Genomic DNA, 25,607 nt, shown 5'->3' with positions numbered 1-25,607 from the left:
GCTCAGGCTCCTGTATGCGGCAGGGGATTGGTGGCTCTATGTAAATTAATATGGCGGCATTAATAATTCATATCCTTTAGTCATTAGTAGCAAATATTTCATTGAAAACACAAAACATTTCACAGCAGGAAAATTCTCCACGGCCGATAGAGCGATGTCTGATGTAAAGAGCGGCCAGAGATTATAGTGTAATGTTATATGATAGGAGGGGCCCGGGTCCACCGCTGAGATACTTTTAAGGGGAACTCCATCCTAGGATACACAATGACTACAATGCAATACGGCTGGTCAGACAGTATCACATATGATAGGCTAGGTAGGTATTAGTGACCTCTCATAGATCACTGTATCTTCTTATATACTGTATCTATATACTGCAGTTGGCCATTGATTGGTTTTGCCCGCAGGATTTCATTGTTTTTCGATTATTTGCATGACGGACGTAAATCTCCCGATTAAGTGGATGGAAGTGAAGATGTAAACGGTCGATCGATATATCGCTTTCCAATCTGTCCGACCTCACGTCTGTGTGACGGAGATAAATAGGGGATCAATAAGGAGGGTCCCTGTCCGCCGCCGCTCAATGAGTCACTTAAGAATGTCAGGATGGCAGGATTTATGTGATAGCCTGCTTACTTCTCCTCTAATGTGACATTTAAAGGGCCGGTAACCATACAGCTCACAGCTGATAGTGGTCACAACCACACCCCCTTATTAGTGCTCCAAAATAGTCATGTGATCGTATATTTAAAGGGAATGTAACATCTAGATTGACATGCGGAGGGCCGGTTATGCCATTTGATCTCTAGAATGTATATATATATCTTCATTACTGATGCTGTATCCTTGTCTCTTCCCTATAGGAGCGGGTAGAATACCTTTTCCTAATCATTTTCACAGTGGAAGCTTTTCTTAAAGTCATCGCATACGGGCTGCTCTTTCATCCCAACGCATACCTCCGCAACGGCTGGAACCTGCTGGATTTTATCATCGTGGTAGTGGGGTGAGTCTGCTCCTCACTCTCTGTTACTAGATCACAACATCCCTCTTCTGAAATACTCTGTGCTGCTGGCCACCCTGGAGATTAGCACACTCTTCTCCTGAAATACTCTGTGCTGCTGGTGATCACCCCACTATGTAATGCTCAAAATCTGGCCAGCCAGAAGATTACCACACTCTTCTCCTTAAAGGGGTAGTTCACCCAAATTTTTTTTCTTTCAAATCAACTGCTGCCATGAAGTGCCAGAGATTTGTAATTTACTTCTATTAAAAAATCTCAAGCCTTCCAGTACTTATCAGCTGCTGTATGCCCAACAGGAAGTTGTATTATTTCTAGTCTGGAGAGCAGGAGAGGTTTTCTATGGGGATTTGCTACTGCTCTGGACAGTTCCTGACATGGACAAAGGAGGCAACAGAGAGCACTTTGTCAGACAGGAAAGAAAACACCACTTCCTGCTGGACACACAGCAGCTGATAAGTACTGGAAGACTTAAGATTTTTTAATAGAAGTGAATTACAAATCTCTGGCACTTCATGGCACCAGTTGATTTGAAAGAAAAATTTTTTGGGTGGACTACCCCTTTAAATACTCTGTGCGTCTAGTGACCTCCTTCCATGTAACTTTTTATCTGTGAACTCAATGGAGATTAGCACACTCCTCTCCTGAAATACTCTGTGCTTTTGGTGAATCCCTCTCCGCACTGTCAGCGCTCGTTTGATCCTAGTTCGCCGCTTGCTGCCGCTGCTATTCCACACGGCAGCGAGCGGGTGAGTCCAGGGGCGGCCACGGGGAGCTGTGGGGGGCTGCCCAGTTTCCTGCTCGCTCGTGTCCGGTTTCCCGCTCGCTCGTGTCCGGTTTTTGCTCACTCGTGTCCGGTTTTTGCTCACTCGTGTCCGGTTTCCCACTTGCTCATGTCCGGTTTCCCGCTTGCTCGTGTCTGGTTTCCCGCTTGCTCGTGTCCGGTTTCCCGCTTGCTTGTGTCCGGTTTCCCGCTTGCTCCTGTCCAGTTTCCTGCTTGCTTGGGTCCGGTTTGCCGCTTGCTCGTGTCCGGTTTCCCCCTTGCTCGTGTCCGGTTTTTGCTCACTCGTGTCCGGTTTCCCACTTGCTCATGTCCGGTTTCCCGCTTGCTCGTGTCCGGTTACCCGCTTGCTCGTGTCTGGTTTCCCGCTTGCTTGTGTCCGGTTTCCCGCTTGCTCCTGTCCAGTTTCCTGCTTGCTTGGGTCCGGTTTGCCGCTTGCTCGTGTCCGGTTTCCCCCTTGCTCGTGTCCGGTTTTTGCTCACTCGTGTCCGGTTTCCCACTTGCTCATGTCCGGTTTCCCGCTTGCTCGTGTCCGGTTACCCGCTTGCTCGTGTCTGGTTTCCCGCTTGCTTGTGTCCGGTTTCCCGCTTGCTCCTGTCCGGTTTCCTGCTTGCTTGGGTCCGGTTTGCCGCTTGCTCGTGTCCGGTTTCCCCCTTGCTCGTGTCCGGTTTGCTGCTTGCTCGTGTCCGGTTTGCCGCTTGCTCGTGTCCGGTTTGCCGCTTGCTCGTGTCCGGTTTGCCGCTTGCTCGTGTCCGGTTTGCCGCTTGCTCGTGTCTGGTTTCCCCCTTGCTCGTGTCCGGTTTGCCGCTTGCTCGTGTCCGGTTTGCCGCTTGCTCGTGTCCGGTTTGCCGCTTGCTCGTGTCCGGTTTGCCGCTTGCTCGTTTCTGGTTTCCCCCTTGCTCGTGTCCGGTTTGCCGCTTGCTCGTGTCTGGTTTCCCCCTTGCTCGTGTCCGGTTTGCCGCTTGCTCGTATCCGGTTTGCCGCTTGCTCGTATCCGGTTTGCCGCTTACTCGTGTCCGGTTTCCCGCTTGCTCGTGTCTGGTTTCCCACTTCTACATTGTAGATTATTACATCAATGATACAATGTTTCCATCTATATTTTCTAATTTCCTTTCAGGCTTTTCAGTGCTATTTTAGAGCAAGCGACCAAGGCAGACGGTGGCAGCGCCTTGGGAGGCAAAGGGGCAGGATTTGATGTAAAGGCACTACGAGCATTTCGAGTCCTCAGACCCCTCAGACTAGTCTCCGGGGTACCTAGTAAGTAGATGCACCCAATGGTCACATAATAAGCAGTGTTTATGGAATTGGTGTGAATGAGATTTTTCATACTATACTTTATTATATATGTCTATTATTACCCCAGTCACATCCAGAGCTGCATTAACTTCACTGCCAACCATGCTCCATACAGATGATGTGAGGGTAGGTAGACAGCCCTGGATAGAATTGGAGTTAGCCTTTATCTGATGCCAGTGAAGAGGCCTACAGGTCTGGGTAAGGGGGCATTGGCAGTATTGTGGACAAGCGTTTCCAGATGTGGAGGCCCCTCCTGGCGGTGATCTCCCGGTGCCACCCAATTGTAGCTATGGCAGTGTGGGTATTTACGGTGTTGACAGACTGTGTCTTCTTTGTCATGCGGAGCGCGCTAATTAAGCAGTAATCTCTGCCCATGCCAAGCTTTGCCCGCTGCTGACAGACATGCCATCATTTACCTGTGGGCTCGCATCCAACTTTTTCGCTTTTTTGAAGATCTCCATCATCGAGGAGCGCAGCGGAAGCGGGCGCCCGATCCGGCCTCAATTCCCACAGACTTCTAGCAACATGTGCTAAATTGGCAGCGTAATCATCATCTGTGCGGCTCATAACACTCAGCGTAATGTCTGCTGCCGAATGTAAGACACAGGGATTCACCGCACAGCTCCACCGGCCAGATTGTCCTCAGCAGATGGCGGAAGATAAAGGACTGGAGAATAATACCCGGATCAATGGTTTCCTTCTTGGCCGGACACAGGCGAATAATTGGAAGGAAACACTCCAACCTCAAGGAGCAGCTGGAGACACCCCAAAAATGAGGAAAACCCCCCAGAAACTGGGCGATAACAGATCAGAGCTCTCTCTTATAACCTCAAAAATGGATAGCGGAAAGCAGGCAGGGTGATAACAGATGACATCACACCTCACTAATAACCTCATACATGGATAGCAGAAAGCTGGGCGATAACAGATGACATCACAGCTCTCTAATAACCTCATACATGGATAGCAGAAAGCTGGGCGATAACAGATGACATCACAGCTCTCTAATAACCTCATACATGGATAGCAGAAAGCTGGGCGATAACAGATGACATCACAGCTCTCTAATAACCTCATACATGGATAGCAGAAAGCTGGAGGATAACAGATGACATCACACCTCACTAATAACCTCATACATGGATAGCAGAAAGCTGGGGGATAACAGATGACATCACAGCTCTAATAACCTCATACATGGATAGCGGAAAGCTGGGTGATAACAGATGACATCACACCTCACTAATAACCTCATACATGGACAGCAGAAAGCTGGGCGATAACAGATGACATCACACCTCACTAATAACCTCATACATGGATTACAGAAAGCTGGGTGATAACAGATGACATCACAGCTCTCTAATAACCTCATACATGGATAGCGGAAAGCTGGGTGATAACAGATGACATCACACCTCACTAATAACCTCATACATGGATAGCAGAAAGCAGGGTGATAACAGATGACATCACACCTCACTAATAACCTCATACATGGATAGCAGAAAGCTGGGCGATAACAGATGACATCACAGCTCTCTAATAACCTCATACATGGATAGCAGAAAGCTGGGTGATAACAGATGACATCACAGCTCTCTAATAACCTCATACATGGATAGCGGAAAGCTGGGGGATAGCAGATGACATCACAGCTCTCTCTAATAACCTCATACATGGATAGCGGAAAGCTGGGTGATAACAGATGACATCACACCTCACTAATAACCTCATACATGGATAGCAGAAAGCTGGGGGATAACAGATGATATCACAGCTCTCTAATAACCTCTTACATGGACAGCAGAAAGCTGGGCGATAACAGATGACATCACAGCTCTCTAATAACCTCATACATGGATAGCGGAAAGCTGGAGGATAACAGATGACATCACACCTCACTAATAACCTCATACATGGATAGCAGAAAGCTGGGTGATAACAGATGACATCACAGCTCTCTAATAACCTCATACATGGATAGCAGAAAGCTGGGCGATAACAGATGACATCACAGCTCTCTAATAACCTCATACATGGATAGCAGAAAGCTGGGCGATAACAGATGACATCACACCTCACTAATAACCTCATACATGGATAGCAGAAAGCTGGGCGATAACAGATGACATCACGACTCACTAATAACCTCATACATGGATAGCAGAAAGCTGGGTGATAACAGATGACATCACACCTCACTAATAACCTCATACATGGATAGCAGAAAGCTGGGGGATAACAGATGACATCACACCTCACTAATAACCTCATACATGGATAGCAGAAAGCTGGGGGATAACAGATGACATCACACCTCACTAATAACCTCATACATGGATAGCAGAAAGCTGGGGGATAACAGATGACATCACACCTCACTAATAACCTCATACATGGATAGCAGAAAGCTGAGTGATAACAGATGACATCACAGCTCTCTCTAATAACCTCATACATGGATAGCAGAAAGCTGGGTGATAACAGATGACATCACAGCTCTCTAATAACCTCATACATGGATAGCGGAAAGCTGGGCGATAAAAGATGACATCACACCTCACTAATAACCTCATACATGGATAGCAGAAAGCTGGGGGATAACAGATGACATCACACCTCACTAATAACCTCATACATGGATAGCAGAAAGCTGGGGGATAACAGATGACATCACACCTCACTAATAACCTCATACATGGATAGCAGAAAGCTGAGTGATAACAGATGACATCACAGCTCTCTCTAATAACCTCATACATGGATAGCAGAAAGCTGGGTGATAACAGATGACATCACAGCTCTCTCTAATAACCTCATACATGGATAGCAGAAAGCTGGGTGATAACAGATGACATCACACCTCACTAATAACCTCATAAATGGATAGCAGAAAGCTGGGTGATAACAGATGACATCACAGCTCTTTAATAACCTCATACATGGATAGCGGAAAGCTGGGTGATAACAGATGACATCACAGCTCTCTAATAACCTCATACATGGATAGCGGAAAGCTGGGTGATAACAGATGACATCACAGCTCTCTAATAACCTCATACATGAATAGCGGAAAGCTGGGTGATAACAGATGACATCACACCTCACTAATAACCTCTTACATGGATAGCAGAAAGCTTGGCGATAAAAGATGACATCACGACTCACTAATAACCTCATACATGGATAGCAGAAAGCTGGGGGATAACAGATGACATCACAGCTCTCTAATAACCTCTTACATGGATAGCAGAAAGCTGGGGGATAACAGATGACATCACAGCTCTCTAATAACCTCTTACATGGATAGCAGAAAGCAGGGTGATAACAGATGACATCAAGACTCACTAATAACCTCATACATGGATAGCGGAAAGCTGGGCGACAACCATTTACTGTGACATTATGGGGTTGTGGCAGGGGGATGGACCCTCACTGATCTACTATTAATGTTCTGTCCCCTTTAACACCCTCTTATACTAATGAATGGCAGATTGTAATCACATAACGGGGCCGGTGTTCCCAGCAGTACTATAGAGCCCACATCCATCCTCTTTGGCCTATTACTTAGGCATCTATCCATTATCTACCATTCCATAGCTGTTAAGTGTCCATTAACATGTTTTTCCTGTAGACACTACAGCCAGACAGTGAGGTGTTAATATAGCCAATACATTATAATATTGGTCTTTGATGTATTACATGATGTGTGTTATGATATAGATGAGTACTTATACCCTATGCCCCCTGCGGATTGTAGGGTTACCAGTCCTCTCGGGTAATAACAATCTTATTACTGTCACATATATCAGTCTTTATTCTCAGTAGATATTAGGTTTGATACATGGATGACGCTCTCTCCCAGGTCTTCAGGTGGTGCTGAACTCTATCATTAAGGCCATGGTTCCCCTGCTGCACATTGCACTGCTCGTCTTGTTCGTCATCATCATTTACGCCATCATCGGCCTGGAGCTGTTTATGGGCAAAATGCACAAAACCTGCTACTTCCTAACCAACAAAGGTAAGAGGGAGAAGAGCTTTCTGGGACAGAAGCAGAAATGGTAGAAGTGTCCGAATCCTCGGAACATCTCCATCCATACATAATGCTAGTTACTATGGTATACGAGTGGAGAGCCACTAACATCAGTGCTGGAGGTGGAAGTGTCCGGACTGTCAGGATATCTCTATCCACACATCATTATTATTATGCAAGTTACTATGGTATACTAGTGGAGAGCCACTGATATCAGTGCTGGAGGTGGAGGTGTCTGGACTAAGGATGGTCCGAACCTGCCGAGGTTCGGGTTCGTATGAACCCGAACGCTCTGCATCAGATTCCCGCTGTCTAGCTGCTCCGTACAGCGGGTGGATACAGCGGGAGGACCGCCTGAAAAACTGGGATACAGCCTATGGCTATGGCTGTATCCCAGTTTTCCAGGCGGTCCTCCCGCTGTATCCACCCTTTCCACGGAGCGGGCAGACAGCAGGAATCATTGCCGAGAGTTCTGGTTCGTACGAACCCGAACCTCGGCAGGTTCGGACCATCCCTAGTCTGGACCATGAGGACGTTTCCAGCCAACATAATGCTAGTTACAATGGTATACTAGTGGAGGTGTGTGTACTATCAGGATGTCTCCAGCTATACATAATACTAGTTACTATGGTATATTAGGCCACTGATATGACTGCTGGAGGAGGAGGTGTCCGGCCCATCAGGGCGTCTCCATGTCTTTCGGTTCTTACTTTTCTGTGTTTTGCTGCTTCTACTTTCCAGAAGTCCCCGCAGAGGAGGAGCCTTCACCCTGCGCTCTCATTAGCAATAACGGTCGGCACTGTCCCAATGGGACCATGTGTGAGTCTGGGTGGGACGGACCAAAGCATGGCATCACCAATTTTGACAATTTTGCATTTGCCATGCTGACTGTCTTCCAGTGCATCACTATGGAGGGATGGACGGATGTGTTATACTGGGTAGGTATATAAAGCCATGTGGCTTCTTTCATGTCATGTACGGTCTTCACACTACATCTCCCACAATGCAAGAATGCAGAGCAGACAGCGTTCCCGCAAAGCTGTTTCCCAGAGTCTCTCCAATGCCACTTTCCCACCACGTTCCTTTGGTTTTACTTTGTATCTGGGAGGAAACAATGTTCGCTCTTGTATCTGACACTTCACATCATCTAAGCTTCTCTGTGAGTTTTGGTCTGGAGATGCCTTGGAGGCCCCGGGCCGGAGATGTCCCACCCTAAGCCTAAAATCCACCTTGTCATGATCATCCGCATTGTGTACAAGGCCCCTTTTTTTTGGTCGCAGGGATAAGGCCACAGTTAAAACTTTGAAGTGGATTTCCAGAGGCTGCGGAAGATGAAAGGGTCTATAAATAGAGCGTCGCTGTTAGAGAGTCACACAACCTCCGAGCCCCGTGTCTCCCGCAACACTAATACAAGTATCTTATAGTTTAAGATTAAAGCTCCGCTCTGCTTTATTGTACAAGAAACATTATACAGAATGGGAGGTAAAACTGTAAATACCTTCCTGTATTCGTCAAGTCTCTAGCCACATCCAGAGCTGCATTCACAAGGCTGCCCTAGTATACTACTATGTACCTTTTCCCCACATCTGCTTGGAGCTTACAACACATATATACCCCAGTGATTCCCATCAAAAGTAGGGATGGAGGTGGAGGGGGTCCACTTGTAGATGGGGCCGGTTCTTGTCATCTAACATGTCGATGCTTTCCTCTCTTTAGATGCAAGACGCCATGGGCTATGAGCTGCCGTGTGTTTACTTTGTCAGTCTTGTCATCTTCGGATCGTTTTTTGTTCTGAATCTGGTTCTCGGTGTGTTGAGTGGGTAAGAGGATGCAACCATTCTGTATATACATGGATTGGAACAGTCCAGACATGGATGACACCTGTCAGTAGACTGAAGATAAAGGGGCACCAGACCAGGCATTTCAGGGGTTACAGCCTGTATTCTACTCCTGTTAATGTAGACTAGGAATGGGGAACCTTCGGCCCTCCAGCCATTGCAGAACTACAATTCCCATCATGCTTGGACAGCCGAAGCTTTAGCTTCGGCTGTCAGGGCATGATGGGAATTTTAGTTCTAAATCTGGTTGGTGTAACAAGGCCTGTCCCCATAAACTGTGGCCTCTATAACACTTAGACCACTACAGGCCCCCATCCTCTTTTTGGCCCTGTCCTCCAGTCGGCTGGATGGTTTTGGTCTTTGTTCCCCTCCAGTCCTGGCCCGCAGCCCTCGCAGAAGCGTTTGTGATTTGTATCGCTGGAAATTACAGGTTCGGTGACGGAGACGTAAGCACTCGAAATCCTGAGCCGTACTTATTATCGCCATAAGCAGCTGCTGAACGCTTCGTGCCCTTTATCCGGGCGCAGATACAATTGCAGCCTTTTCATCTGGCAAATAATATGTTGAATAAAAATGTTTATGACTGATAATAGTCAGAGCCGCGCGACTCTCCTCCGCTCAAGTAACGGGGGTGGGGGGATTATTCAGACACTTGCCACAAGAGCTTGCAGTCGTTATTGTGAATATATAAAAATCATTTTGTATCACTAACTACTGACATGAATTGCTCATACTTATACAGAGGAATGGGCAATGCAAAATTGTGTATGGGACACCTGCCCAGGGCACTATGCTAATGTCTATATGTAATAATAGACAGTTTAAACAGTGTGTATCTAGTGCCCCCTGTGGACATAATTAGTACTGCAGTTTGGGAAAACTTTTTCCTGTTTGAAGCCTGCAATATTAACCTGACATCAGTGACTAAATTAAAAGAAATATGGCCCCACTATCAGACTCAGAGAACTCATTCTCTGACCTTCTGCTTCATCCCTAAACAGCTGACATACATATCACCTCATCATCCACCCGCACCCTATATATGTAAGGTCTCCTCATCCCGGCTGCACCCTATATATGTAAGGGCTCCTTATTCAGCTGCACCCTATATATGTAAGGTCTCCTCATCCAGCTGCACCCTATATGTAAGGTCTCCTCATCCAGCTGAACCCTATATATATGGTCTTCTTATCTGGCTGAACCCTATATGTAAGATCTCCCCATCTGGCTGCACCCTATATGTAAGGTCTCCCCATCTGGCTGCACCCTATATGTAAGGTCTCCCCATCTGGCTGCAACCTATATGTAAGGTCTCCCCATCTGGCTGCACCCTATATGTAAGGTCTCCCCATCTGGCTGCACCTTGTGTTATGATGTATTTCCACTCTTATCCTTCTGTATCCAGTCTCTAAGCTGCTTTCCTCTGTCTCATCAGGGAGTTCTCGAAGGAGAGGGAGAAGGCCAAGGCTCGGGGAGACTTCCAGAAACTGAGGGAAAAGCAGCAACTAGAAGAAGACTTGAAGGGTTACCTTGACTGGATCACACAGGCAGAAGACATAGACCCTGAAAATGAGGATGAAGATATCGATGAGGACAAACCCCGAAACAGTCAGTGCTGACATACTAATAAGTTACATCACATAATAAGTTATATTGTGTCTTATACTATTAGTTACATCATGGCTATGTTCTCACAATGTCTTCTTTTGGCTGGCCATCATTTTGATGGCAAAACACTGGCATAATATGCAAATTATGGCCGTCCATGTGCATGTGACTGGAGTATCAGTAAGATGTGAATTGCACAAAAGAAGTAAAGCAAAGAAACTACAAGGTTATTTAATATTTCATATAAGGCGAATGACCTTAATAATATATGAAGAAACAATTCCCTTATACGGTAGAATATTTATAGCCGTGAAGTAATCTGTATGGCTGTTGTTCTGCCTCATGTCGCTGCTGTTGATGCCGCCTTGCAGGGATGGCGGTCCGCTCCCCGGTATTACATGCTGCTCGATCCCGTATTGTAGTGCTGGAGTCACGGCTGTGATTTATGAGTTGACCTTCCCTTCCAATGACACTAAACCGACGACCGGCTTCACTCTGTGATCTAAAGATATCTCCCCGGTAATGAGCAGAGACATTTGTCCAGGGGAAGGAGGGGGCCGCGCTCCTTGTGATTTGTTTCAGGCCCCATCTCCTGTCCTTTATTGGCGTCCAGTCAAGCATAAAATAATTCTCCGCTAAATTTAACAAGATTATCTGGAAAATCCAGCCCTGGAAGGCATCCTGCGTGGGCTCTGCTGAATGCCAGGAGAGTCCGGCTGTGCGGCCGCAGCTCTGCTGCCACATTGTAGAGGGGCGTACAGACCTCTATATTGTAAAGCCAAACCTGGGGATGTGCCAGGGCAACTTTACATAAATATGGGAGGGGGTGTATTAATTGACCCATAGATCTCAGGGTGGCATGATCCCATGTTTTTGCCCCTTTACTGTAATATAACACATACTGTACTGCTGTACACAGGAGACTGTAACTTTTGATCTTCTCACCATTTGTACCCATCTCTACTGTTTTGCAGTGAGTATGCCCACCAGCGAGACAGAGTCTGTAAATACTGACAATGTGGGCAGTGGGGATGTAGAAGAAGAGAGCTGCGGGGTCCGGCTGGCGTGAGTAGACCCTGACCTGACTTTTCACAATACAATACGTCATCTTCATGTTGCTCTGTAGGAGATCTATAGATTCTTGTGTTGTAGATCTTCGGGTCCTACTAGTGAGCCTTGTAGTTCACCAACAATGACACATTATGGGAAGGAGATGTAGAGGGTAGATCTTACTCATCGTCATCCTCTCTTGCTGCTGGGAGGGAAGAGGAGGAAACTTGTCCTGTCAATGGGGTGAATAATGTAATTTCTGACTCAACATAATTTCCATTTCTCTTTCTTTCAGGCACAGGATTTCCAAGTCTAAATTTAGGTAAGAATTATACTTCAGAGCTGTGCTGAGTCATAAGGTAACAAGAGGCTGCTCCATATATTCCAGAAATCTGTTGCACCCTGCTGGGTCCTCGTGGGTGGGGCTTAGCAAAAAGTGGGCGTGTTTATGGAAGGCACGCCCTAACTTAATTTCTGTGTAATGCTACACCCTAAAATTACACTGTGAACCCAGGGTACCAGATTTGGAAGGTTCTAGTGGCTACAGCTTGGAGGTCATACTGTGGTGTCCCCCATTGTAACTTCTTGTCTGGCACACAGAAATTAGGTAAAAGTAATAAGAATGGCGCCCCTTTTCTGAAACGCTGCAGGGTCTTTTATTTCAGGACCATGGAGAAGGCATATAGGAGTATTAAAGTAGAAGTAGTAAAACATTTGGCCATTAATATTTAGAAAAGCCAATAACCTCTATGGCCACAGAAGTGGTCATATTTCCAGACTCTTGCATGGCAGAACTCTATACAACAGTATAGAAATAGTGAATAAACTGGTATAGGAAGCAGGAAAAGTATAATAGATGACCATATTGATGCACATATGTGAAGGGTTTGTGTTCTTTCTTCTGTGTGTTCTTCATCATGGCATTTTCTCCTTGAAGAAGGGAAGGTTTCCAGGGCGGGAGCCGGCGGAGCAGAGGTTATACAATCTTTTGGTTCTAGTCATTGATATATGGCAGCCGTATTCAGGGATAATTATTGGCTGTACGAGATACTTAGCGTTAATCACAGACCGCCCACTCTGAAGAGCTGATCCCACTTAGCAACTACGGCTTCAGTAACAATGAAGCCAGGGCAATTGAGAGGAAACGGGGATCTGTCATGTGTAATGCATCTGAAGGAGAACTCACTGAGGTCAGAAGGAGGCTTGTACAGTATGTGACCACTGACAACAACAGGAAAACTTATAACTTGCCGACCTTGCAGGCCTCCCCACCACCAGCCTGTTTATGTTACTTTGGTCTCTGGATCAGATCTTTGTTGACTTTTACCATCCAATAAAAAAGAGTAGCTTTACACTGAGACTAAACTACTACAAGCCTTGGAATATATATGTGTCTTAGGAATATGTAGCTTAATAAAGGGGTATTCCAACCTGAGGTATATATGGCATATCCGTAGGGTAAATACATACCGGTCCTATCTCTGTAACCCAGAAGTGAATGAAGAGATTGACAGACATAAGTGGTTAGCTCTTCATTCATTCAGCATTCAATAGCATAAATACTGGATTTAGATTATTCATTTGTTTTTATTCTCACATCTGTCATGTGTCTGTAGTCGGTATTGGAGGCGATGGAACAGGTTTTGCCGAAGGAAGTGTCGGGCAGCGGTGAAGTCAAATGTCTTCTATTGGCTGGTGATATTTCTGGTGTTCCTGAACACGCTCACCATTGCCTCTGAGCACTACAACCAACCGGACTGGCTCACAGAGGTACAAGGTAAGGACACAGAATAAGCGTGTATCTGTCATTGACAGCGAGCAGAGAGATTTCCTATAAATGTTTTATTCTTTTATCTATAGACACAGCAAACAAGGTACTCCTGGCACTATTCACGGCGGAGATGCTTCTGAAGATGTACAGCCTCGGCCTCCAGGCTTACTTCGTCTCCCTCTTTAACCGTTTTGACTGCTTCATCGTCTGTGGGGGGATTTTGGAGACCATACTGGTGGAGACCAAAATTATGTCTCCTCTGGGAATCTCCGTCCTGCGATGTGTGCGCCTTCTCAGGATATTCAAGATCACCAGGTAAGGAAGATGACTAGGACTACTTTGCATCTCTTCAAGAAGATTGGTTCGAAACCTGTGCAATCTGCATCCTATAATCCAAGTCCAAATCAGAAGCAAGATTGTCTGCCCAGCAATCCACTACTGATAGTAATCCAGCAATCCACTACTGATAGTAATCCACATGAGCATAGCCTTAGAAGGGAGATCTGTTCTGTGGACCTGTCCCGTACAGCCACTGATATCGTCTTTGGTATTACAGGTATTGGAATTCTTTGAGTAATCTTGTGGCCTCGCTGCTGAATTCAGTGCGCTCCATTGCCTCCCTGCTGCTTCTTCTTTTCCTCTTCATCATCATCTTCTCGCTGCTGGGGATGCAACTTTTTGGGGGTAAATTTAACTTTGACGAGATGCAGACTCGCAGGAGCACATTCGACAACTTTCCACAGGCGCTTCTGACTGTCTTCCAGGTACAGAGTTACTGCCGGTGAATAACAATCTGTAATCTATATTGGAGATCGATCCTCACAGGATTTCTTGCTTAGATCCTCACAGGGGAGGACTGGAATTCTGTGATGTATGATGGGATCATGGCATATGGTGGACCCTCATTTCCCGGGATGCTTGTCTGTATTTACTTCATCATCCTCTTCATCTGCGGGAATTGTATCCTTTATGATGTTGCAGATTTAGTGCAGTGCATAGCGTACCGCTGCATCTCTGGTTTCAGAATGTACAGTCCTGTAACCAGAGAAAACAATGGACCAGAAGTCTTAGCATAACTTTGGGTGTGAGTAGAGTATGAGACATGATGAAGCTCAAGTTTGCCTGCCTCTTGCATTGATATAGAGAAAACGCTTTTTAGGATTGCCACTTCCTATCCCATCCTGGTGGCCGTTGGTTTCTATTCCTGGTATTTAGCAGAGCTAGTGTGTTGTTTGCAGATGCTACACATGTCTCAGTTCCTTAATGGCAACCAGACATCCTCCTGAACGTCTTCTTGGCCATTGCTGTCGATAATCTGGCTGATGCCGAGAGTCTGACTTCAGCTCAGAAGGAGGAGGAGGAGGAGAAGGAAAGAAAGAAGTTGGCTCGGTAAGTTTGTCGAGGAGTTCCAATATCTATTTCCTCTGATGTTCTTCTTATCTTTTTTATTGCTAATTACTTGTAAATTATAGTATTACCCTCCCCAAACAACTATAAAAGCAGACAAGCTCTGAGGCAGAAATCATTGCTCCAGCGCTGGATCACAAATAGCTGAGATTGGAAGCGCTGTTTGACAGACAATCACAGATCTTCCACACCGTCATCCACTTAGACCCGAATAGGTTAAAGCCATTACCCCCTTTTCCCCATAGTATAACCCTGTCTTGTTTGTGTTACTTAGTACGGCCAGCCCAGAGAAGAAGCAAGACAATGACACCATAGGAAAGTCACCTGTACCAGCCCTGGAGGAGAACAAAGAGAAGATAGAGCTGAAGGCCATCACAGCAGATGGAGAGTCTCCACCAGCAACCAAGGTGCGGAGCCTGACACAAGGATTGTCTCTTAAAGTGTCCCTGCACTTTATACTAAAGTCTGCCAAACCGGTTGGCGCTGGGTTTGGCCTACAGTATAAGGTGTATAGGGACTTCCTGGCTCTTTACTGACAGATAATGTTGGTGGATATAAGTATGAAGGGCAATGGATTTCCACTGCCCAACCCTTTTGTTCTGAGAGATGTCTGGCTGCGGCTTACCCAACCCAATTCCCCCCCCCCTCCCCTGCCCCAGAGAGAACACAGGATTTTTTGGTACAGCTGAATGGGGATACTGGGAGAGATATGTGTTGTCCAAGAGTCATTGAAGAGGTATAGGTACCTTTAGGTGTCATGCACCACCCTCTCAGGCCCTACACTAGGCCTAACGTAGTACATAATGTGCTGAAGTAAACCTTTAATTATAGGATTGTTCATTTATTGTGTGTATTCGCATTGTAGATTAATGTGGAAGAATATTCATCTCATGAGAATGACGAGAAGACTCCTTACCCCAGCAGCAATGAGAACCCAGGTAATATAACGTCTGGCTGGTTTTGCTGTGTTCTTAGACGTTGCTTTGTTGTGAAACTCGAGAGATGATGATGATTATGGTTGAATAGTGGAGCTCTGCTTGTATTTTATTGTATTGTATTGTATTGTTTATCCTCAGGAGAAGAGGAAGAGGAAGAACCTGAGATGCCTGTCGGTCCTCGTCCTCGTCCTCTCTCTGAAATGCACATCAAGGAAAAAGCAGTTCCCATGCCAGAGGCCACCGCCTTCTTCGTTTTCCGTTCAGATAACAAGTAATGTCACCTTTTTCTGGTCTAACCACAGCCTATAGATCTGATGCTGTTAATGAGTCAGGTATATGAAGAGAGATACATGGATAGAGATCTGTGAACATAGAGCGGGATCTTTGTGAAAAAAGGAGGATCTGTGGGACAGAGATGGATCTTTGGGAATAGAGCAGGATCTTTAGCAATAGATCCAGATTTTTTTAAAAATAAAAATGGATCTCTAGTAGTAGAGCTAGATCTCTGGCAATAGAGCTGGACCTCTGGCAGTAGAGCTGGACCTCTGGCAGTAGAGCTGGATCTTAGGTGGTAGAGTGGGTCTCTGGTAGTAGATGTGGATCTCTGGTAAAAGACCTGGATCTCTGGTAGTAGATCTGGGTCTCAGGTAATAGAGATATATTTGGTAGCAGTTTGTACTGTTTCTGTGCTGTTATCCTCCAGATGTAGTAGATCTGAATCTCTGGTAGTAAAGCAGGATCTCTGGTAGTAGAGCTTGATCTTTGGTAGTAGAGCTGGATCTCTGGCATTAAATCAGGATCTCTGGTAATAAAACGGGATCTCTGGTAGTAGATCTTGAACTCTGGTAATATAGCGGAATCTCTGGTAGTAGATTGGGATCTCTGGTAGTAAATCTGGATTTCTGGTAGTAGATCAAAAACTCTGGTAGTAGATCTGTATCTCTAGTATTAGATCTGTATCTAATAGTAGATCTGGTAGTATAGCAGGAACTCTGGTAGTAGAGCGGCATCTCTGGTAGTAGATCTGGATCGCTGGTAGCATAGCCACATCTCTGTTAGTAGATATGAAACTTTGGTAGTAGATCTGGATCTCTAGTAGTAGATCAGGATCTCTGGTATTAGATCTGGATCTTTAGTAGTATATTTGGATCCCTGGTAGTATAGCGGGATCTCTAGTAGCTTGTAGTGCATCTGGATCTCTGGTAGTACAGTGGAATCTCTGGTAGTATAGCTTCATCTCTGGTACTAGAGCCTTATTACTGGTAGTAGATCTGGGTCTCTGGTAGTATAGCCGAATCTCTGGTAGTAGATCTGGAACTCTGGTAGTAGATCGGGATCTCTGGTAGTAAATCTGTATTTAATAGTAGATCTGGTAGTATAGCAGGATCTCTGGTAGCAGATCCGGATCTCTGGTAGTAGTTCTGGATCTTTAGTAGTAGATCTGGATCCCTGGTAGTATAGCGGGATCTCTGGTAGTAAATCTGGATCTCTGGTAGTATAGCTGCATCTCTGGTAGTACAGTGGGATCTCTGGTAGTAGCGCAGGTTCTCTGTTAGTATAGCCGCATCTCTGGTACTGGAGCCTTATTTCTGGAAGTAGATCGGGGTCTCTGGTAGTATAGCCGAATCTCTGGTAGTAGATCTGGAACTCTGGTAGTATAAGGGAATCTCTGGTAGTAGATCGGGATCTCTGTCTGTATCTAATAGTAGATCTGGTAGTATAGCAGGAACTCTGGTAGTAGAGCGGCATCTCTGGTAGTAGATCTGGATTTCTGGTAGTATAGCCACATCTCTGGTAGTAAATCCGGATCTCTGGTAGCAGATCCGGATCTCTGGTAGTAGTTCTGGATCTTTAGTAGTAGATCTGGATCCCTGGTAGTATAGCGGGATCTCTGGTAGTAAATCTGGATCTCTGGTAGTATAGCCTCATCTCTGGTAGTATAGCTGCATCTCTGGTAGTACAGTGGGATCTCTGGTAGTAGCACAGGATCCCTGGTAATATAGTCGCATCTCTGGTACTAGAGCCTTATATTTGGTAGTAGATTGGGGTCTCTGGTAATATAGCCGCATCTCTGTTAGTAGATCTGGATCTCTGGTAGTACAGTGGGATCTCTGGTAGTAGTGCGGGATCTTTGGTAGTATAGCCGCATCTCTGGTACTAGAGCGTTATCTCTGGTAGTAGATCGGGGTCTCTGGAAGTAGAGCTGGCTCTGGTAGCACCTTGTACTGTTCCTGTGCTGCTGTTCTCCTCCAGATGTTGGCTGCGGTGACTTTGCTTTTCTGCTTCCCTCGCACTTCTCTCACCTCTGGGAATTGGATCAGCTCCTTCTCCTCTTGTTAATTAGACCGAGGCCCGTCCTGAAATGTAGATTCACGTGAATGGTGCTGATCATTTTGTTTTATTCTGTTTCTTTTGGTAGTAAAATGTAAATTTTCCAAATTTAAACCCTTGTCTCCCTTCTGCTTTCAGGTTTCGAGTCAATTGCCACAGAATTGTCAACAACAACATCTTCACTAACCTCATCCTCTTCTTCATCCTCCTGAGCAGCATCTCTTTGGCCGCTGAAGACCCCGTGCGACACTATTCCTTCAGGAATCAAGTATGCACAATGTCTCCTCTTGTCTGGGGTATGGGCGATAAACCTGACCCCTCCACCCCATCACATCAGTCCAAGGAATCCACCTTTGCTACACATTTTGGCTTTATATTTTATTACACAGTTAAATAGTTTATATATTATTCTTTGAGCTACATAGAAATAAACAGTAGACACTTTCTCCTCTCCTGAGACTTCTCCCTACACTGATACACTGTAACAAGCTCTCAGCTTTTAAATAGTTCTCTTTAGCTTTGTATTAAAGTATCCAGCAATGGCGGTTCTCCCATCCCCCCCACATTCCTCCATACACACTGTCCTCAGATATGCTGTAACATTGTATTTTGTTGTGTATTTCATACCATTATGCTGCTCTTTCTTTGACTATAGCTCAGCCCTCCCGGCCCCCCGGTTCATCGCCTTTGTGTTTTTCAGGTCCTCTTTTATTTTGATATAGTTTTCACCATCATTTTCACCATTGAGATTGCTTTGAAGGTAACAGACCCTGACGGCGTCATCTTCTCCATCTGTACTCTGTACTGACACAACACTGCCCCCTGTCTTCCGCTCTCCCCACCCGCACTAACAACTCTCTGCTCTGTCTTTCAGATTCTAGGAAATGCCGATTACGTTTTCACTAGCATTTTTACTTTAGAAATCATCCTTAAGGTAAAGGCATCTCAGCTTGGAAAGGCTTGTGTGTAGGGTGTGCAGCCCGCTTTACCCACACAGGGGTCCTGTAATAGATGGATGCCCGCCACTACAGCCGTGTGCTCACAGCATGGACACTCGTGTCTTTATAAGCACATTCAGTCAGCTCTGTATACCTTATATAATAGTCATATACTATCACTTAAAATGTTAAAGGGGTTGCTCACCATTTTTTTTTCTTTCAGATCAACTGGTGCCGGAAAGTGACAGAGATTTGTAATTTAATTCTATTAAAAAATCTTAAGTCTTCCAATACCTATCAGCTACTGTATGTCCTGCAGGAAGTGGTGTTTTCTCTCCAGTCTGGAGAACAGCAGATGTTTTCTATGGGGATTTGCTGCTGCTCTGGACAGTTCCTGACATGGACAGAGGTGGCGGCAGAGAGCATTGTCTCAGACTGGAGAGAATTCACCACTTCCTGCAGGACATACAGCAGCTGATAAGTACTGGAAGAGTTTTTTTTAATAGAAGTAAATTACAAATCTCTGGCACTTTCTGGAACCAGTTGAAATTTTTGGGGTGAACAACCCTTTTTAAGCTCCACAAAATGTAGAACAGGACGTATACCAACATAGAAAGGGAAGGCAGATGATACCAGGGCATGGGTACTGCTAGTGAGTTATCACCTGGATGCATGTGTCAGGACACACACTCTATCTCTCTGCATGTTATCACACGTGTGTGCATGTATATACCGTATAAGCCCCCGTGTCTGTTAAGTGTAAATAAAGCTGATAAAATCATAATGTGAATATACAGTATATACTGTGAGTATACGGGATCTGGGAATCTGGCACACTTGGCCGTACTCACAAGGTCAGCGCCACGTGCATGGAGGTGACACATTATATCGGTCACATAGTGCTGATACATTGTGCTGACTCTGCAGCCAGTGGCCGTACATTGTATCAGTGTGCACGTGATATAGTGTGTTGGCTCAGGAGACAGAATTTATTTTTTGTCTCCTTTTTATGACACGTTTGTCTTAATCCCATTGTTCACACTTTCATTGGTGCAAAATCGGCAGGTTAGACTAATCTAACCTGATATCTCCGTATTGTGCAGGAGACAACAAGGAGGAGGGTATGTCTCCTACTTTCATCCTCGACGTTGTTACTTCGTTTACATCTCGGTCAGGTAAGACCGTTAGGTGCGCTGCTCACCCCCACAGGGGACGGATTTCTGCAGTGGGGGCGGACAGTGCTCCAAGCGATTAGAGTCGTCTAACCTGCTGATAATTCCCCTTTACGAAATTTAAAGAAAATCTCAAGGAAGGGTCGTCCCATCATTAGGACTTTGTTAGTATAAATATGGCTGTAAGGGTCTGCTGGGACCCCTGCCATCTCCAGGACGGTGGTCACCCATGCACCACTGTTTATGGGATGAATGGAGCAGCAGTGTGAACACAGGACACCCTTCTATGACAGGAGACTCTGCACCCTTCTCATAGTTCTCCTAGACACCATTGGTGCATAGTTGGTTACAGCGTGTCTGTACTCTTATACACGCATCAGTGATGGATATCCAGGATGGGATCTATAACATCTATCAATGTTTCCACTCACTGATATCTTTACGTATATACCTTTCTTTTTAACGACGAGTCTTGTGTTTCAGATGACGGCCTATGGAGCGTTCTTGCACAAGGGATCATTCTGCAGGAATTACTTTAACATTCTGGACCTGTTGGTGGTCAGCGTCTCCCTCATTTCATTCGGCATACAGTAAGGGACTGACCTGAGTGCAGCCGCCATGTCTTACCCTCAGCTGCACAGATTACTCATCCCTCCTTCTCTCCTAGGTCCAGCGCTATCAATGTGGTGAAGATTCTGCGAGTTCTGCGTGTATTACGACCCCTCAGGGCCATTAACAGAGCTAAAGGTCTGAAGGTGGGTAAGAATGAGTGTAGTCTACAATGCCAGTTCCCCACATTTTAATACACAGCAGACTATTGCTCAGCACCTGCTGCATTCATTCCCTGTCTGCTTCTCTGCTTGTGGCAGTGCTCAGCATAAGACGGCATGGTGGGTGCAAACACACCTCATTCTTCAGTAAATGTCCCAATAAAGACTGTATGACAGGGAGATGGTGATGTAGGCTGGAGGTGACGGTCAGGGGTGATGGCGTCACACAGGGGGTGGGGCTAGAGCTCAAAGACATGATCCAGCCAAGCCTCCTGAGACAGCAGAGGATGGTGCATTGTCTCGGGGGAGTCGGGATCTGCAAATGAGAGGACTAGAAAACTTCCTGTTGGGATAATCCAACAGTAGTGATAACACTATATTAGTGAGTTATATGTTATATGATTTAGATCTTCTGACATCAGAAGTACAAACCTTGTCTGTGCGTTTCTCTCGGCAGCACGTGGTCCAGTGTGTGTTCGTGGCCATTCGCACCATCGGTAACATTGTTATTGTCACAACTCTACTGCAGTTCATGTTCGCATGTATCGGGGTACAGCTGTTCAAGGTGAGCTGCGAGACAAACACCAGCCATTCAGGGGCGCCACTTATACGGGAGGCTCCTGCTGCAGACATGGGATATTAAGGGGAAACATCATGGGCCAAAAATAGTATCAAAGCAAAAGTGGAGATTATAGGAGGAAGTGGTGGGATATTTATTTCTGTACATTTTCTAGGGGTCATACCTTCGCTGTGAGGTGCAGACACGTTATTCTATATTCTATTCTATAATACTGCAGCATTGTACTGATCACTATATCTTCCTCAGAACTGTGTAACAAATGAAGGCATTGACATTTCTGTGAGTACAGTGCCCCCTGCAGGCAGAGGGAGGTCATTACAGTGATACTTATCCCATCTGCTTTGTGTGATTTCAGGGGAAGCTCTACAGCTGCTCGGACAGCTCAAAGTTTACAGAGGCCGATTGCAGGTAAGTTGTGTGTCTGAAATAATCTGTTCTGTCAATATATATATTCTTGCTGACAGTGAATGGGGACATTGATGTTTACATTTAGAGGCTAAAAACCTATCCTGATTTAAAGGGGTCATGCTGATGGTTTACTTAGAAACTTGGGAGATTGTCTGCAGAAAAAGACCCCTGCTCCATCTAGTCTGCCCTTTTGGTGTTTCTTAGGATAGATATGTGTTTATCCCAGGCAGGTGTAAATTCAGTTATTGCGGATTTACCTACCACATCTGCTGGAAGTTAGTTCCAAGCATCTGCTACTCTTTCAGTAAAGTAATATTGTCTCATGGTGCTTCTGATCTTTCCCCCCCAACTAACCTCAGATTGTGTCCCCTTTCTCTTAAGTTCAAATACTTTGGTAATAGTAATGGGGGGTGGGGGTGTCACAAAACTCAAAACCCTTATCTCTGCTGCTTCCTGCTCTCCCACTATTTACATTTCTGGCAGGATTGTGTTTCTTAAGGCCCTCTTACCTGAAACGATTATTGGCCGTATATGACTGATAATCGCCTGGTGTAATCGAAAGACAACGATCAGCCGACACGAACGATGTCAGCTGAGCACACTAGCAGTTAACCTTTGTAAATGCAGCTCTGGATGTAACTAGGGTATATCATATCATTTAGGAAAGTGAAGTGTACTTGTACTGTATAGATTTTTAACCCTTTCTATATCTACCTTGTGACGCACAGGGGGAAGTACATCACCTACAAGGATGGAGATGTGTCTCAGCCGTTGGTTCAGGAGCGAAACTGGGAGAACAGTAAATTCGACTTTGATAACGTCCTGGATGCGATGATGGCGCTCTTCACCGTCTCTACCTTTGAGGGCTGGCCGGAGTGAGTTGTGGGGATGCAGGGAGTTGGAGGAATTGTGTGCCGTTTGGGATTGGGGGGGTAACCTGCAGAAGAGATCATCTGATGATGTCCTTATGATGTATTGAATATAATATTCACAATTCTGGCAGCCAGAAGGCGGTGTACGGAGATGTTCCCTGAACTCTGGCTCCAGCTCTATGCATGATGGGAGTTGTATTTCTGTGCCGGCTGGAGAGCCACAGGTTGGGGAACACTTTTTTACTTTCCCATTCGTTCAATGAAACTTGTCATTTTTTACACATTATTTGAAGAGGAAATATTTTAATATCTGTCATAATGACGAGCAGGATAATATATGTCACGGCTGATTGACGCACGTAGCCTTGTATTCTTAGCTCCTGCGTGGGCCCTGCTTTATGACAAGTCTTAATAAAAATCCATCAATTATTTCTATAAAGCCATTTAATATCTGCGATGACTTCACCGATTACGGGACCATCGAGCTTAGCCGCCGACTCCCTGTCCTCGGAAAACCAAATCTTAATTAGATTGTGGAAGGAAACATCGGCTTTGTACGCACATTTTTTTCCTCCCTTTTTTGGCAGTGACAACATTTTTCTCTACGTAAAAGGCGGCAGATGGGGCCGGAGGATTTCTGGCAGCAGCAAAGAACCAATTAAGTTGCTGAGTCCCGTAAACACCTGTCCAGAAAGGCGACGCGGCATCGGGATCATACATAGAACTATAACCAATGATTAGACAGAATCGGTTACAAAAAGGCAAAAATGGGAGAGATTTAAAGGGCGTCTACACGTCTGCAGATGTTTTTTTTTACTCGTAATTTATGTAAAATAAAAAGTGAAGCAAATCTGAAAATAATTCGACCAACCTGCATACCTACATGCTGAGCTTGGGGTGTTATCAATGGGGAAAGGAAACAAGCTGCTGCCAGACTTCTCTGCCTCTTCACACTCTGCTGTCCTACTCCAGACTTTGTCCTCCTTAGACACCCCTGTCCCAATGCCCATCTCTCCCTCCAGGCTCCTGTGTCCCTTCCAAACTTTACTGCCCTCTTCTGGACTCCTCTGTTCCCTTCAGACTCCTTTATTTACCCTCCCCCCCAAACCATTCTTCACCTGCCCTTGACCCTTCCAGACTCCTCTTCCCCCTCCTCTGGCCCACCTCCTGACCCCCTTACCCCTCTTTAGACTCTTCTATCTTCCTCTAGACTCACTGATGGTAGCTTATCTTATCTGCGAGAACAAAGCAAGGTTTGACTAAAGGCCGTATTACACGTAGCGATTATCATTCAATGATTCGCTTTAACGATAGTTCGCTAGATAACAAGCAATTTTTTTAGCGAACGATTCTGAGGTTATTACATTCACTGATTACTGTTATGAGCAATCGTTTTTTCATCGTTATATGGTCGCTAATCGTTCCTCAGGTCAGCCCACACAACGTTTTTTATTGGCCAACGACTTATTACACAAACAAATATGCGAACGATCGGCCAACTACCAACGATAATTTTTCAACATGTTGAAAGACAAAAATGAATGATTTTTCATTCGTCATTTCATCGTTGGGTGTTATTACACAGACAATCGTTCATTTCCATCGTTTTAGCGAATTTTTAAACGATTATCGTTCCGTGTAATAGGGGCTTAATGTTAATGTGAATGGCCACTTTAACAGCAGATGCTACTAAAATAATCTGGATCTGCCAGACCCCCCCTGCCTGCTCCAGACCCCTCAGTTTCCTTCTGTCTCCCTAACAGACTGCTTTGATCGCTCTGTTCCCCCAAAATAAATTATATGGTCAGAGGGTTATGCAAAAGTCTGCCTGTTCGGGCACTATTAATCTAATGTGTATCGCACTATAACAGCCGCTGCCAGTGTTCTGCAGATAAATATCTCATAACTAAGGTCAGCTCTATACTGGGGTAAGGCCAAGGTAATGCTGACTAAGGAAGTATATTTGTAAAGTTACATTAGGTTAAATTTCTATGTAACCTAACCAGTGGTTATGGTGATGCACAGAAATAGCGACAGTGCCCCCTGCAGGCTGAAGGCGGACTAGCCACAAGCCACGGTCAGGGCTTAGAATGAGTTATGTTGGTCTGTGACAATAGGTATCTCTTGTCCTTTTTTCAGGCTGCTGTATAGAGCTATTGACTCCCACACTGAGGACATAGGTCCCATCTACAACCACCGAGTGGAGATTTCCATCTTTTTCATCATCTACATCATCATAATCGCCTTCTTCATGATGAACATTTTCGTAGGTTTCGTCATTGTCACGTTTCAGGAGCAGGGAGAACAGGAATACAAGAACTGTGAGCTGGACAAGAACCAGGTAATAATGTCAGCTTCAGGGTGGGGAGAGGTGTTCAGTACCTCAGGGCAGTGGACCCCAAACTGTGGCTCTCCAACTGCTGCAAAACTGCAATTACCATCATGTCCTCATAGCCAAAGGCGTGATGTAGATGTATGATCCCAAGTGTAGCTGACCAGCAGATACAGAGCCACAGATTGTACTCGCTATATATTTTATATACAGGATACATATATAACTTCCTGCTCCCATCTTTTCCCCCTACAGCGTCAGTGTGTGGAGTACGCTCTGAAGGCCCGGCCCCTGCGCAGGTACATACCCAAGAACCAGTACCAGTACAAGGTGTGGTATGTGGTCAACTCCACCTACTTTGAGTACCTGATGTTTGTGCTGATCCTGCTTAACACCATCTGTCTGGCCATGCAGGTAAGTAGCCGCCCTGTTTGGGATTTCCATGGTTCATGTGCGTCAGG

General features: G+C 45.5%; 1 protein-coding gene and 1 long non-coding RNA gene across 7 annotated transcripts in view; one reads left to right on the top strand and one right to left on the bottom strand.

The window, feature by feature from the left end:
• CACNA1C (calcium voltage-gated channel subunit alpha1 C) overlaps positions 1–25,607 on the top strand; it is a 204,108-nt gene that overhangs the window by 147,192 nt on the left and 31,309 nt on the right. For 3 of the 6 annotated variants that reach the window (XM_069964971.1, XM_069964973.1, XM_069964969.1), the window contains exons 4-28: positions 864–1,003; positions 2,917–3,056; positions 6,964–7,119; positions 7,873–8,069; positions 8,848–8,951; positions 10,405–10,577; positions 11,552–11,642; positions 11,923–11,949; positions 13,244–13,404; positions 13,488–13,713; positions 13,955–14,162; positions 14,238–14,358; positions 14,673–14,787; positions 15,080–15,212; positions 15,671–15,743; positions 15,882–16,014; positions 18,213–18,342; positions 18,949–19,008; positions 20,668–20,774; positions 20,852–20,939; positions 21,412–21,519; positions 21,890–21,942; positions 22,671–22,817; positions 24,954–25,155; positions 25,402–25,560. In XM_069964971.1, the coding sequence (XP_069821072.1) occupies positions 864–1,003; positions 2,917–3,056; positions 6,964–7,119; positions 7,873–8,069; positions 8,848–8,951; positions 10,405–10,577; positions 11,552–11,642; positions 11,923–11,949; positions 13,244–13,404; positions 13,488–13,713; positions 13,955–14,162; positions 14,238–14,358; positions 14,673–14,787; positions 15,080–15,212; positions 15,671–15,743; positions 15,882–16,014; positions 18,213–18,342; positions 18,949–19,008; positions 20,668–20,774; positions 20,852–20,939; positions 21,412–21,519; positions 21,890–21,942; positions 22,671–22,817; positions 24,954–25,155; positions 25,402–25,560 (3,252 nt within the window). Of the gene's footprint in view, positions 1–863; positions 1,004–2,916; positions 3,057–6,963; positions 7,120–7,872; positions 8,070–8,847; positions 8,952–10,404; positions 10,578–11,551; positions 11,643–11,922; positions 11,950–13,243; positions 13,405–13,487; positions 13,714–13,954; positions 14,163–14,237; positions 14,359–14,672; positions 14,788–15,079; positions 15,213–15,670; positions 15,744–15,881; positions 16,015–18,212; positions 18,343–18,774; positions 18,835–18,948; positions 19,009–20,667; positions 20,775–20,851; positions 20,940–21,411; positions 21,520–21,889; positions 21,943–22,670; positions 22,818–24,953; positions 25,156–25,401; positions 25,561–25,607 lie in introns of all 6 variants that reach the window. The other 3 variants (XM_069964972.1, XM_069964970.1, XM_069964974.1) reach the window with 2 other exon arrangements.
• The window catches only part of LOC138787783 (uncharacterized), a 54,925-nt gene continuing 37,873 nt past the window's right edge, over positions 8,556–25,607 (bottom strand). Inside the window, exons 3-4 of the long non-coding RNA XR_011362517.1 lie at positions 21,387–21,524; positions 8,556–10,532 (exon numbers count right to left, since the gene is read on the bottom strand). This is a non-coding gene — a long non-coding RNA (uncharacterized lncRNA). The remainder of the gene's footprint in view (positions 10,533–21,386; positions 21,525–25,607) is intronic.

The sequence above is a fragment of the Dendropsophus ebraccatus genome, chromosome 1, assembly GCF_027789765.1.
Source record: "Dendropsophus ebraccatus isolate aDenEbr1 chromosome 1, aDenEbr1.pat, whole genome shotgun sequence".
Lineage (NCBI taxonomy): Eukaryota > Metazoa > Chordata > Amphibia > Anura > Hylidae > Dendropsophus > Dendropsophus ebraccatus.
This window is presented reverse-complemented; position numbering and strand designations above follow the sequence as displayed.